The following is a 12387-nucleotide window of genomic DNA, read 5'->3' as shown; positions in this document are numbered from 1 at the left end:
GTGCCTGTATAGTTCCTCTTTACAAGGGGACAAGTGTGAGTGTAGTAGTTTCACAGGGATCAGTTTGTTGAGTGCAGTTGGGAAGGCTTATGGGAGGTTTTTGATTGAGAGGATTAGGAGAGGAACAGAGGGAGTAATGGGACCTTTCGCAGTCAGGCTCGTAGATTCCTATTAGCGCTAGAATTTTCAATTGTCTCGGATTTCACGCGGCAAAGGGGTGACTTAGCTAATTTGGAAACAGATATTGAAAAAAATAAAAAATAAAAATACGACATAAATTGCTGTGGTGGGGAAAAAGAATATCTTCCCTGTGGCGGGGGAAAAGAATACTGCCACCAAGTAATTCCACTTGGATCGTAAGAGGCGAGAAGAAAGGGACGGGGATTGGGACTAGGCATCCTTCTCCTTGTAGCCCCACAGGGCACATTCCTAAAAGAAAAAGCAAAGGCATAAGAGGGTCTGGGAGTTTTCTGACCAGCACCCTAAGGTTTGGGTCTTTTAATGTACATGGATGTGGTACAGATGAGAGTAAAAGGGAAGAGATAGGTAGTATGTTTGTGAGAAGAAAGATGGATGTGTTGGCTTTGAGTGAAACTAAGCTGAAAGGGAAGGGCGAGTGTAAGTTTGGGAGTGTAAGTGGGAGGTTATCAGGAGTGAAGAGAGGGCGAGGGAGGGAAGGGGTGGCTACACTAGTAAGTGAAGAGATAGGTAAATGTGTAGTGCAGTGGAAGGAGGTTTCCTCAAGGATAATGTGGATGAAGGTGAAACTGGGAAAGGAGATGTGGGTTTTTGTTGCATATGGACCTGGCAGTGAGAAGAGTGTAGAAGAAAGGGAGGCTTTTTGGATAGATTTAAATGAGTGCATAGAGGATTTAGGGAGAAATATCAATGTAATAGTACTGGGAGACCTTAATGCTAGGGAGTGGTTGGGAAATGTGGAGTTCCAGGAAAGAATCGTAGTGGAGAGTTGATGGTGGAAATGTGTCTAGAGAGTTGATGATAGCAAATACAGTGTTTCGGAAGAAAGTCAAGCATAAGTACACATGGGAGAGGGTGGTGGAGGGAAGGGTGGTAGACAGAGCGTTAATGGACTATGTAGTGGTAAATAGGTTTATGATAGGAAGAGTTAAGGATGTACATGTGCTAAGGGGAGAGGGTGGGGGAATATCAGATCATTTTTTGGTGGAAGGTAAGTTGAGAGTGGAGGATAGATGGAGGAAGAGGAAAGTGACAGAAGGTAGGGAGGTACTTAGAGTGAACTCTTTAAATGAAAAGGAAAAGGAGAAGGAGTACAAGAAGAAGCTGAAGGAGGAGTGGAGGGAGTGAAGGATAGAGTAGAGCTAGGTGTGGAGGAGGAATGGGGATGGTTCAAGGAGGGAGTCACAAGGTGTGCAAAGATTGTGTATGGAACAAGGAGGGTGGGAGGAAATATAAGGAAAGGTAGTGAGTGGTGGGATGAGGAAGCAAAGAAGGTTGTAGAAGAGAAGAAGTGAGCTTTCACAGATTGGTTACAAAATAGGACGAGGGAGTCATATGAGAGGTACAAAGAAAAGAAAAGAGAAGTAAAGCACAAGGTAAAGGAGGCAAAGAGGAGAGCAGATGTGAAATGGGGTAAGATTATGACAGAAAATTTTGAAAGTAATAAAAAGATGTTTTGGAAAGAAATTAAAAGAGGAAGAGGAGGTGAATCAAGTAGAGAAGAAAAGGATAAAGGTGCAGATGGAGAGATGATAATGGAAGAGAAGGCAGTAAGGGGAAGATGGGCAGAATATTTTAGGGAGTTGCTAAATGTGAAGGAGGATAGGGAGGGAAAGGTAGCTGCAGTGGGAAATGCTAAGAAAATGAGAGTGATGAGTGAGGAAAATGAAGGAGAAATAAGGAAGGATGAAGTGAAGGCAGATGTTAAGATGATGAAAGCAGGGAAGGCACCTGGTCTGGATGGATGCCATGCAGAATGTCTAAAAAAAGGAGGTACAGTGATGGTGGACTGGTTGGTGAGGTTATTTAATGTTTGCTGGAGAGAGGGTAGAGTGCCGGAGGACTGGAGGAGTGCCTGTATAGTTCCACTTTACAAGGGAAAAGGGGACAAGTGTGAATGTAGTAGTTTCAGAGGGATTAGCTTGTTAAGTGTAGTTGGGAAGGCTTATGGGAGGATCTTGATTGAGAGGATTAGGAGAGGAACAGAGGGAGTAATTGGTGAGGAACAGTGTGGATTTAGGACGGGTAGAGGTTGTGCAGATCAGATTTTTGTGGTAAGACAGATATGTGAGAAAGCTATAGGAAAGGGGAAGGATGTTTTTTGGGCCTTTATAGGAGAACAGTTGCTGGCTGGCGAAGTCACATCTTGGCTTAATGTACTGTATGGTTAGTTGCCAGCAGCCGACGGTTAGTAATCGTACCGGAAAAATTAAGTCTTCGATGCAAAATCATATTTTCTATACATTACATGGATTTGCCTATTGCTTGGTGCATTCAAATGAAAGTATATATCAGTATATGTCCATTGAAGTCGGTAGAAAATGACAAATTGCTTGGCTTGATACAATTATAGCCTGTTTTACGAATATCATTTGTAATTATAAATAGAGGATCAAACAATGCTATATGCCATTTGCAATCATGAAATTAATTGACTTAAATTTCAGACACAATAATGTACAACGATCCTCTGTAAGCTTATAAAACTTGCCCAAAAGAAGTATTTATTTTCTGGCAAGAATTACAAAATCTGGCAGTGTCTGGTATCAAATCGCTCACTGCGAAAGGTCCCATTGGTGAGGAACAGTGTGGGTTTAGGATATTGAGAAAGCTTTAGAAAAAGGAAAGGATTTTTGGGGGGGACTTTATGGATTTGGAAAAGGTTTATGACAGGGTAGAAAAGAAGACACTGTGGAAGGTACTGCAGATATATGGGATAGGAGGAAAGCTGTTGAGAGCAGTCAAGAGTTTTCATGAGAGTAGTAGAGCCTGTGTTAGAATTAGAAACAGAGAGAGTGGTTTAATGTGACTTCGCCAGCCAGCAACTGTTTTCCTATGCCTAAAATTTTCAGGCACTGAAATAGAAACAGTCCCGCACAGATAAAACATAGACAACAGTCCAAAGCTTCTTTCATGGACAGATATGTGGGAGATTCTGAGGACTTGTCAGCTAGTGTGGGTCTGTGGGTTTTCCAATTAGTGAAACTTGAAGTAATCAATGATCATAAGATACGTTCCAGTGCATAGGGTATAATATTACCTAAGAACATAAGTATGAAGGAAACTGCAAGAAACCATAAGGCATACACTAGGCAGTTCCATGTCTATTACCACCTGTCACCCCCATCCATAAAGTTGTCTAATCATTTCTTACAACAACCAATAGTTTCAGCACTCAATACATGGTTACTAAGTCTATTCCATTTGTTGATCACCCAATTAGTAAAACAATTCTTGCCTATTTCTTTCTTAAATCTACATTTGTCCAACTTAAATCCAATCTTCCTCACTTAGTGTTTTGCTTCTATTCATTTTTGTGTGCCTCTCATATGCTTCCCTGGTTCTATTTGGCAACAGATATTAATATGTTCACTTCTCCCACCATTGCCTTCATCCCTTGATCATCTTATATGCTGCCACTCCTTCTGCTTCCTCCCATTCTCCTTATCCCACATGTTCTCTATGCACACTCTAGCACTTCATCTTTGAAACATCCCATTTCTTTATCCTTCACTACCTCTCACACTTATCTCAGTTTCTCCTGGTACTGGATTTTTTTTCTTTCACCTCATTCAATTTGTTCACTTTCAAAATTTCTCTGTCTCCCTCATTTTTCTTCTATCTCCACTTTATCTCCAATCTTAACTTTCCTGCTACTAGATAATGATTTGACAATCCCCTGCTCTCTCCCATAAATACATTTATATCCAAATCTCTTCCAATCTTCCTTAGGTATTTCACTACACAGCCCATCAATGCCCTTTCAACCATCCTCCTATCCACCACCCTTCCCCATGTATACTTATGCTTGTTTCTTTTCTTAAACACTGATATTACCAATTCCTTTTCTAAGCACATCTCTAATATCTTCTGTCCACTCCAGTATAATTCTTACTTGACACCCCATACCTCCCTCCTACTCCATCAGCTCATCTCCTACTCTAGCACCAAGATTCCACAACTCCACTACATAATTTCTCCCAAAATTCTATGCACTCATTGAAATAAATCCAAAAATCCTCCCTCTCCTCCTCACTTTTCTCACTATCAGGTCTACATGCATTCACAAAAACCCATATCCCCATCATGCACTCACCTATCTCATTACTTATCAGCAGTGCCACTCCTTTCTTTCCCCACTGTCACTCCTAACACCCCCACAAAACACTTCTAAACTCCAAATCATCCTCTCTTTCAACTTAGTTTCACTCAATGCTGAATGGAGGGTCCCTAGACCTCTCACTCTGTCCCATTTAGTCACCTATAACCATCTATTCCCATCTATATATGCACAATATACCCACACCTCACACCTCAGAAATACAAATTTCTTCTTGTGGAGATGACATAACAATTACATGCACACACCATAACACAGACAAAGCTGCAGAAATACTACAACCATAGCTTGACACACTAAACACCTGGTTCACAACAGACTCAAAATAGTACCAACCAAATCTAAAGCCACACCTCTCACCAACTGGACAGAACACAAATACATACCACGCCTCTTTATCAACTATACTCTCATACCACACAAACATATACCCAAGATTCTTGGCATAATATATGATACATTCATGTCATTCAAACAACACATCATGAACATAAGGAGAAAATGCACACCTAAGCTTAACTCGCTTAAATCAATTGCAGAAACAACATTCAAACAAAACAAAGAAACTACCATCACAGTATACAAACAATGCAAACAAGGAGTGATGAATTATGCGTGCCCCACATGGGCTCCTAATTTCATTATGACACACCATAACACCCTACATACCATACAAAACAAAGCCCTAAAGACAATTACATGCTACACAAATACACCTACAGACCATCTTCACCATGAAATAAAGTCCTCAAAGTTAAGGATTTCCTTGAAATGAGAGGCACACAAACACCTGTCACAGCCTCCACAAACACACTATATCCATAAAGACTAGATTCAATATTTATATCAGAGCCTGAAAATGTGGATAAAACTGAATACAAGACACCAATTGGGAAGATTGATCACATACTACTTAAGCTTGAACTACATACATACATATACCAAGGCTTTTTTCCCCTTACAAGGGAGGTAGCCAAAAAGGGAAAGGCATAAAATAATTTCCACCCATTCCATCCCTGAAACAAGAAACACAAGAAAGGAAGACTGATGTATGACAAAATGGACTTTGGGAAACTTAGAAAGTTCTTTCAAAAACTGAGTTGGGAAATATTCTATAATGAAGAAGCACAGGTGGAAGAGAAATAGATGATTTTAAAAGAAATCTATAATGAAGGAGTGAATAAATATGTACCAAAACAAAAACAGGAAAAGATGTACATTAAATGCTGGTATAACCGTCTGGGGTATAGGCTGCATGTTATTAGGACTAAGTAGCATACAGCTGGTACTTTAGGGTCTATATGGGGCATCCCTACAGATCAGAGCCACACATCATTTTTTTTGTGATAGAGGAAATCTTTGTTTATAGAGAAATTATGATACTTTATTATACTGCAACTGTCCCTCCGTTATGCTGTCTCCCCAACCCTTGTTACTGTCCAGTACCATTTCTCTGAATATTCATTCAATGGAGTGGTTGGGAAGTGTGGAGCTCCAGGAAAAAATATCGTAGTGGAGAGTTGATGGTGGAGATGTGTCTAGAAAGAGAGTTGGTGATAGCAAATACAGTTCAGGAAGAAAGTCAATCATAAGTACACATGGGAGAGGGTGGTGGAAAGAAGGGTGGTAGTGTTAATGGACTATATAGTGGTAACCAGGAGAAGAGTAGGAAGAGTTACGGATGTACATGTTCTAAGGGGAGAGAATGGGGGAATATCAGATCATTTTTTGGTGGAAGGTAAGTTGAAAGTGGAGGATAGATGGAGAAAGAGGAAAAGGACAAAAGGTATGGAGGTGCTTAGGGTGAACTGTTTAAATGAGAAAGAAAAGGAGAAAGAGTACAAGAAGCTGAGAGAAGAGTGGGAGGGAGTGAAGGATAGAGTAGAGCTAGGAGTGGAGGAGGAATGGGGATGGTTCAAGGAGGGAGTCACAAAGTGTGCAAAGATGGTGTGTGAAACAAGGAAGATAGGAGGAAATAGAAGGAAGGGTAGTGAGTGGTGGGATGAGGAAGCAAAGAAGGTTGTAGAAGAGAAGAAGCGAGCTTTCATAGATTGGTTACAAAATAGGATGAGGGAATCATATGAGAGCATAGCTCCCCCTTCCCACAGAACACAACAAGGTAAATACACAACATAGCAAATCACCCACACACACCTAAAAACATCAAAACAAAATCCAAATACCTATATCACACACAAATACTCACTTCTCTTCCTCCACAACTATCAGACACCAGCCTCCAGAAGCATAGCTATAATCCCATTGCTCACTGTTCCATCAACAAACTGAAAGACAACACACTGCTGCATGCCAGACCCCCCCCCACCCCGATATCCATCCCTCTGAATCCTCTCTCCACCATAAGGACAGAGTCCACCTGGCCAGACTATTGTGCAGCCACTATCCAGTCATTCTATGCTACCAGAAGAGGTTGGATGACCACACTGCTAATAGATATCCAGGATGCAACACTTCACCCCATACTATACAACACATTATGGAAGACTGCATATTTTAAAATGGATTTATGGGAAAACCCCATTACAGCCATTGCAGTCCTCTGAGAGACAGGACTGCTCAGCCAGACAGTCTAGGGAACAACAACAACAATAACATCCATGGGAACATGATGGTACCATTCTTTTCTCTCCAACTACAGGGGGAACAGGGAGAGGTAGAATCACAGATGTGGTAAAGGACAGGTTTATGGAAGTGGCATAAACAAGGGACAGCAGTAGTATAAAAGTATCATCATTCTTTAATGAGTAGAGATTTAATCTCTATCACAGACAAATGAAGTGTGGCTCTGGTCTGTGAGTGCCCAAAACAATTCCTTAAATACTGACTGCATGTTACCATACAGCCAATACCTCAATTAATTCCAGAAAATAGAATTGTCATAACTTTCACAATAAAAAATGCTTAACTCACCTGTATAATCAGTCATAAAGTCAACTCCCTGAAGAGTAGCCTGAGTAAGCATTGCATAATATGTGTGAGAAACCAAAAATCCTGTGTAGTGACGCTCTTCCAAGATCCTTTCCATTTCCTCACCAATTTCATACAATACTTCTGGACCACGATTACCAAGTAAAAATGCTTCTACACCTCTCAAAGTTGCCTAGGACAATAAACAGTTAACATTACAAATGTGCTGATTATGTAAATTCAAATACATAAAAAAAATGAAATAAATCATCCTATTTCATGAATCATCAACTTGTACTTGCAATTAAGTTTCTATCTTCACATTAGTATATTGATTTTTATTTACTAATGCTAGTTCATATATCTACCTATATACCAAAGGCTTCTTCCCCTTTATAAGGGAGGCAGCCAGTCACAACACATAACCACCTACCCACTGCACTCCCATACACCACCCACTGTTTCCCTCCCATCTCACCTCCTCATGGATGAAGGATCATCCCTGTCTCCTGCCCATTGCCAGGGTCAGAAGCAATGTAGCAAGACACAGCACATCCAGAGCACAGCTGCTTCATTTAAATAGCAACCCTCCCTCCTTGTCCCCTCATGTGAAAAAATGTGGAGACAAGGAGAAATCCCTCCAAGCTGCATCAAAATATTATCCATACACAACCATTCTCCACTCATCCCTATCCCCTGCTTTCTCACTTCCTAGTTCAACATACATTTCCTTCTTGCTTAAAGTCCCTTTCATCCCATCCATCTGTCTCATTTTTGGTCTTCCCCATTCATTCCATCCACCTCTGCTTTCCACACTCTTTTTGCTAATCTTTCTTCACTCATTCTTTCTATATGCCCAAACTATCACAACAATCTTTCATCAGCCCTATCTGCCAGCTCCCTTACTAACCCCACTCTCCTCCTCAACTCTTCATTTCTTACTCTATCCAACCTTGCAACCCCCATCACAGTTCTCATTAACTTCATCTCAAATATATTTAGGCTCCTCCTTTCTGGTTCTCTTGAATTCCAAGTCTCTGCCCCATACAAGGTAAAAGATTAACAAAGTTATGACTACTGATAAAATTTCAAACACACCCTGGACATCCTCTTGACACCCTTGGTAGTTAGTAAGGCATATGGGTGTCAATCAAAATGGGAATAGAGGGAGTAATAAAGGAAGAACAGTGTTGGTTTAAGAAAAGAAGAGAATGCATAGATAACATTTTGTGAGAAGTTTTTGGCAATAGGTTATGTCTTTCTGGCATTTATGGATTTGGAGAAGGCAAATGACAGTTGACAGAGGGCACTGTACGGGATAATGGGAGGGCTGTTGAGGGCAGTCAAGTGTTTATAAATGAATAGTAGAACTTGTGTTAGGGGATGAAATGGAGAGAGTGAATGGTCTGAGATGAAGGTGGGGCTGTGCTAGGGCTGTATAATGCCACCATGGTTGTTTAGCTTGTAAATGGAGGTGGTGCAGGAGATAAGAATTTAATTATTGCCTCAAGTTTCACTATGTTGAAAACCTGCAGCCCCACAGTGGCTGGCAATGTATTAGGGTGAGACTATTTCTCTGTCACCAGCTGAAAATGGTAGGGAGGGGGAGCATTCAGCTCACCATGTACATACATACATACATACATATACCAAAGGGTTTTTCCCCCTTACAAAGGAAGGTAGCCAAAAAACAAAGGCATAATACCATTCTCACCCATTCCATCCCTAATACACTCCACTACCCTCCAACCTCTACCCTCACTCTTATCTTGGCACCTCCTGGATGACGGGTCATCCGTACATCTTGTCCACTGCCCTGGGTCAGAAGCAGTGACTCAAGACACAGCACATCCACAGCAAGGCCGCTTCATTAAATCGGTGACCTCCCATCTCGTCCCCTCATGCAGAAAAGAAGATGGGGAGAAATCCCTTCAGGGTGCGTCAAATTTTTCTCATACATACTACCTCACCCCCATCCATTCCACCTCATGCATCACATCATCCATATACAATCATTTTCCATTCACCTGTCTTCTCTCCTCTTCCGTCCTTCCTCAACAAACATTCCCCTCTTCCCCAAAGCCCCTTTCACCCCATCCATCCATTTCATCCTAGGTCGCCCCTCCATGTTCACTACTTTCACAGCTGCCTTCCATACCTCTTTTACTAGTCTTTCTTCACTCATTCTTTCCATGTGTCCAAACCATCCCAATACTCTTTCATCCACCCTATCTCCCAGCTCCCTTACCATCCCCATTCTCCTCCTCATTTCTCACTCTATCCAGCCTAGTAACCCCCACCATACTTCTCAGACACATTCAAACTCCTTTCTTCCTCTCTTATGTTCCATGTTTCTGCCCCCATACAGTGCTGTTGGCACAATCACTCCTTCATACAATCTCCTCTTAGCATCCATTCCCAAATGTCTATTCCTCATTACACTTCTTAATCCACCAATGCATTTACTCGCTTCTCTCAATCTACATTCTACCTCCACCTTCACTCCTCCCTTTCCTGCCACATTTGCACCCAAGTATCTAAAACTATCCACTTCCTCCAGTCGCTCTTCCTTAATGCTCACTTCTAGTCTGCTGCCATTTTCACCCCTTATACATCTTCAACCTTCTTCTTTCACACACTCTCCCGAACTCTGTCACTAACTTCCTCAATCCCTCCTCTCATCCTGCTACAAACACAGTGTCGTCTGCAAACAACAGCTGACTCACCTCCCACTTTTCTCCATCTTTAACCATTTCCAATCCCTGACCCACTACCCTTGCATTTACCTCTCGCACCACCCCATCCATGTATAAGTTGAACAGCCAGGACGACATAACATATCCCTGACAAAGTCCCACTTTTACCTCAAACCACTCACTCTCTCCATTTCTAATCCTGACACATGCTCTACTACTCTCATAAAAACTCCTGACAGCTCCTAGAAGCTTTCCTCATATCCCATATATATGCAAAACCTCCCACAGTGTCTTCCTATCTACCTGTCATAAGCCTTTTCCAGATCCATAAAAACCCAAAAAACATCCTTACCTTTCCCAATAGCTTTCTCACATATCTGTCTTACCACAAAAATCTGGCCTACTCAACCTCTACCAGTCCTAAATCCACACTGTTCCTCACCAATTACTCCCTCTCTTCCTCTCCTAATCCTCTCAATCAAGATACTCCCATAAGCCTTCCCAACTACATTTAACAAGCTAATCCCTCTGAAACTACTACACTCACACTTATCCCCTTTTCCCTTGTAAAGTGGAACTATACAAGCACTCCTCCAGTCCTTCGGCACTCTACCCTCTCTCCAACAAACATTAAATAACCTCACCAACCAGTCCACCATCACTGTACCTCCTTTTTTTAGACATTCTGCATGGCATCCATCCAGACCAGGTGCCTTACCTGCTCTCATCATTTTAACATCTGCCTTCACTTCATCCTTCCTTATTTCTCTTCCATTTTCCTCACTCATCACTCATTTTCTTAGCACTTCCCACTGCAACTATTTTTCCCTTCACATTTAGTAATTCCCTAAAACACTCTGCCCATCTTCCCCTTACTGCCTTCTCTTCCATTATCATCTCTCCATCTGCACCTTTTACCTTTTCTTCTCTACTTGATTTGCCTCCTCTTCCTCTCTTAATTTCTTTCCAAAACATCTTTTTATTACTTTCAAAATTTTCTGTCATACTCTTACCCCATTTCACATCTGCTCTCCTCTTTGCCTTCTTTACCTTGTGCTTTACTTCTCTTCTCTTTTCTTTGTACCTCTCATATGACTCCCTCGTCCTATTTTGTAACCAATCTGTGAAAGCTCGCTTCTTCTCTTCTACAACCTTCTTTGCTTCCTCATCCCACCACTCACTACCCTTTCTTCTATTTCCTCCTGTCCTTCTTGTTCCACACACCATCTTTGCACACTTTGTCACTCTTTCCTTGAACCATCCCCATTCCTCCTCCATTCCTAGTTCTACTTTATCCTTCACTCCCTCCCACTCCTCTCTCAGCTTCTTTTTGTACTCCTTCTCCTTTTCCTTCTCATTTAAAGAGTTCACCCTAAGCACCTCCCTACCTTTTGTCCTTTTCCTCTTTCTCCATCTATCCTCCACTCTCAACTTGCTTTCCATAAAAAAATGATCTGATATTCCTCCACTCTCTCCCCTTAGAACATGTGCATCCTTAACTCTTCCTATTATACTCCTATCTACCACTGCATAGTCCATTAATGCACTATCTACCACCCTTCCATCCACCACCCTCTCCCATGTGTACTTATGATTGACTTTCTTCTGAAACACTGTATTTGCTATTATCAACTCTCTTTCTAGACACATCTCCACCATCAACTCTCCACTACGATTCTTTCCAGGAACTCCACGTTTTCCAACCACTCCGTCGATTGGTTCATTTCCTATCCTAGCATTAAGGTCTCCCAATACCACTACATTGATGTTCCTCCCTAATCCCTCTATGCATTCATTTAAATCTATCCAAAAAGCCTCCCTTTCTTCTACACTCTTCTCACTACCAGGCTCACATGCACTTGCAAAACCCACATCTACTTTCCCAGTTTCACCTTCATCCACATTAACCTTGAAGAAACCTCCTTCCATTCCACAACACATTTACCTATTTTTTCATGAAAATGGCAGTTGCCAACAAGACTGACGAGTTAAACAACATATGAGGACGGAGCCTTAATTTGTACGACGTTTCGCTTATTACAGCTTTTTCAAGTACAAGTTGAGATACATATGCTTGAGACTAAATAAGGGGAAATGAGGGAACGGGGAGAGAAAAGAAGAAGAGGGAGAGGAAGAGGAGGAAGAGGAGGAGGAGGAGGAGGAGAGGAGGAGAAGAGGGGGGATTGACTACTGGGAAAGGTTGAGAATGCTGGCCCAAACGTCTGTGGGCAAAATGTTCACAAAGGGTGGTTTAAATATTTAAAATTTTGCTGGCCATGGGTATTAGGGGAATTATGTGGGGCGAGATGTTAAACATGCCCCTGTTTTGTTCAATAGTGTTCGTTCCTTGAATGATTGCTGCTTCTAAACACTTCCTGCGGATTTTGTCTGGTTCTCGTATCAGCAGCTCTGCATTCTTCCAGTCCATAAGATGGTTTTCCTTGT

The 12387-nt window shown here is 41.7% G+C and overlaps 1 protein-coding gene across 5 annotated transcripts in view; it reads right to left on the bottom strand.

Annotated features, from left to right (window-relative positions):
* The window catches only part of LOC143033033 (sorting nexin-25-like), a 100722-nt gene that overhangs the window by 34410 nt on the left and 53925 nt on the right, over nucleotides 1–12387 (bottom strand). For all 5 annotated transcript variants that reach the window (XM_076198251.1, XM_076198254.1, XM_076198234.1 and 2 more), the window contains one exon: nucleotides 7250–7439. In XM_076198251.1, coding sequence (XP_076054366.1) covers nucleotides 7250–7439 — 190 coding nt within the window. The remainder of the gene's footprint in view (nucleotides 1–7249; nucleotides 7440–12387) is intronic.

The sequence above is a fragment of the Oratosquilla oratoria genome, chromosome 1 (assembly GCF_046742065.1).
Source record: "Oratosquilla oratoria isolate Oo_2021 chromosome 1, ASM4674206v1, whole genome shotgun sequence".
In the NCBI taxonomy this organism is placed as follows: domain Eukaryota; kingdom Metazoa; phylum Arthropoda; class Malacostraca; order Stomatopoda; family Squillidae; genus Oratosquilla; species Oratosquilla oratoria.
Note: the sequence above shows the minus strand (reverse complement) of the source record. Positions and strands in the feature narration are given on the sequence as shown.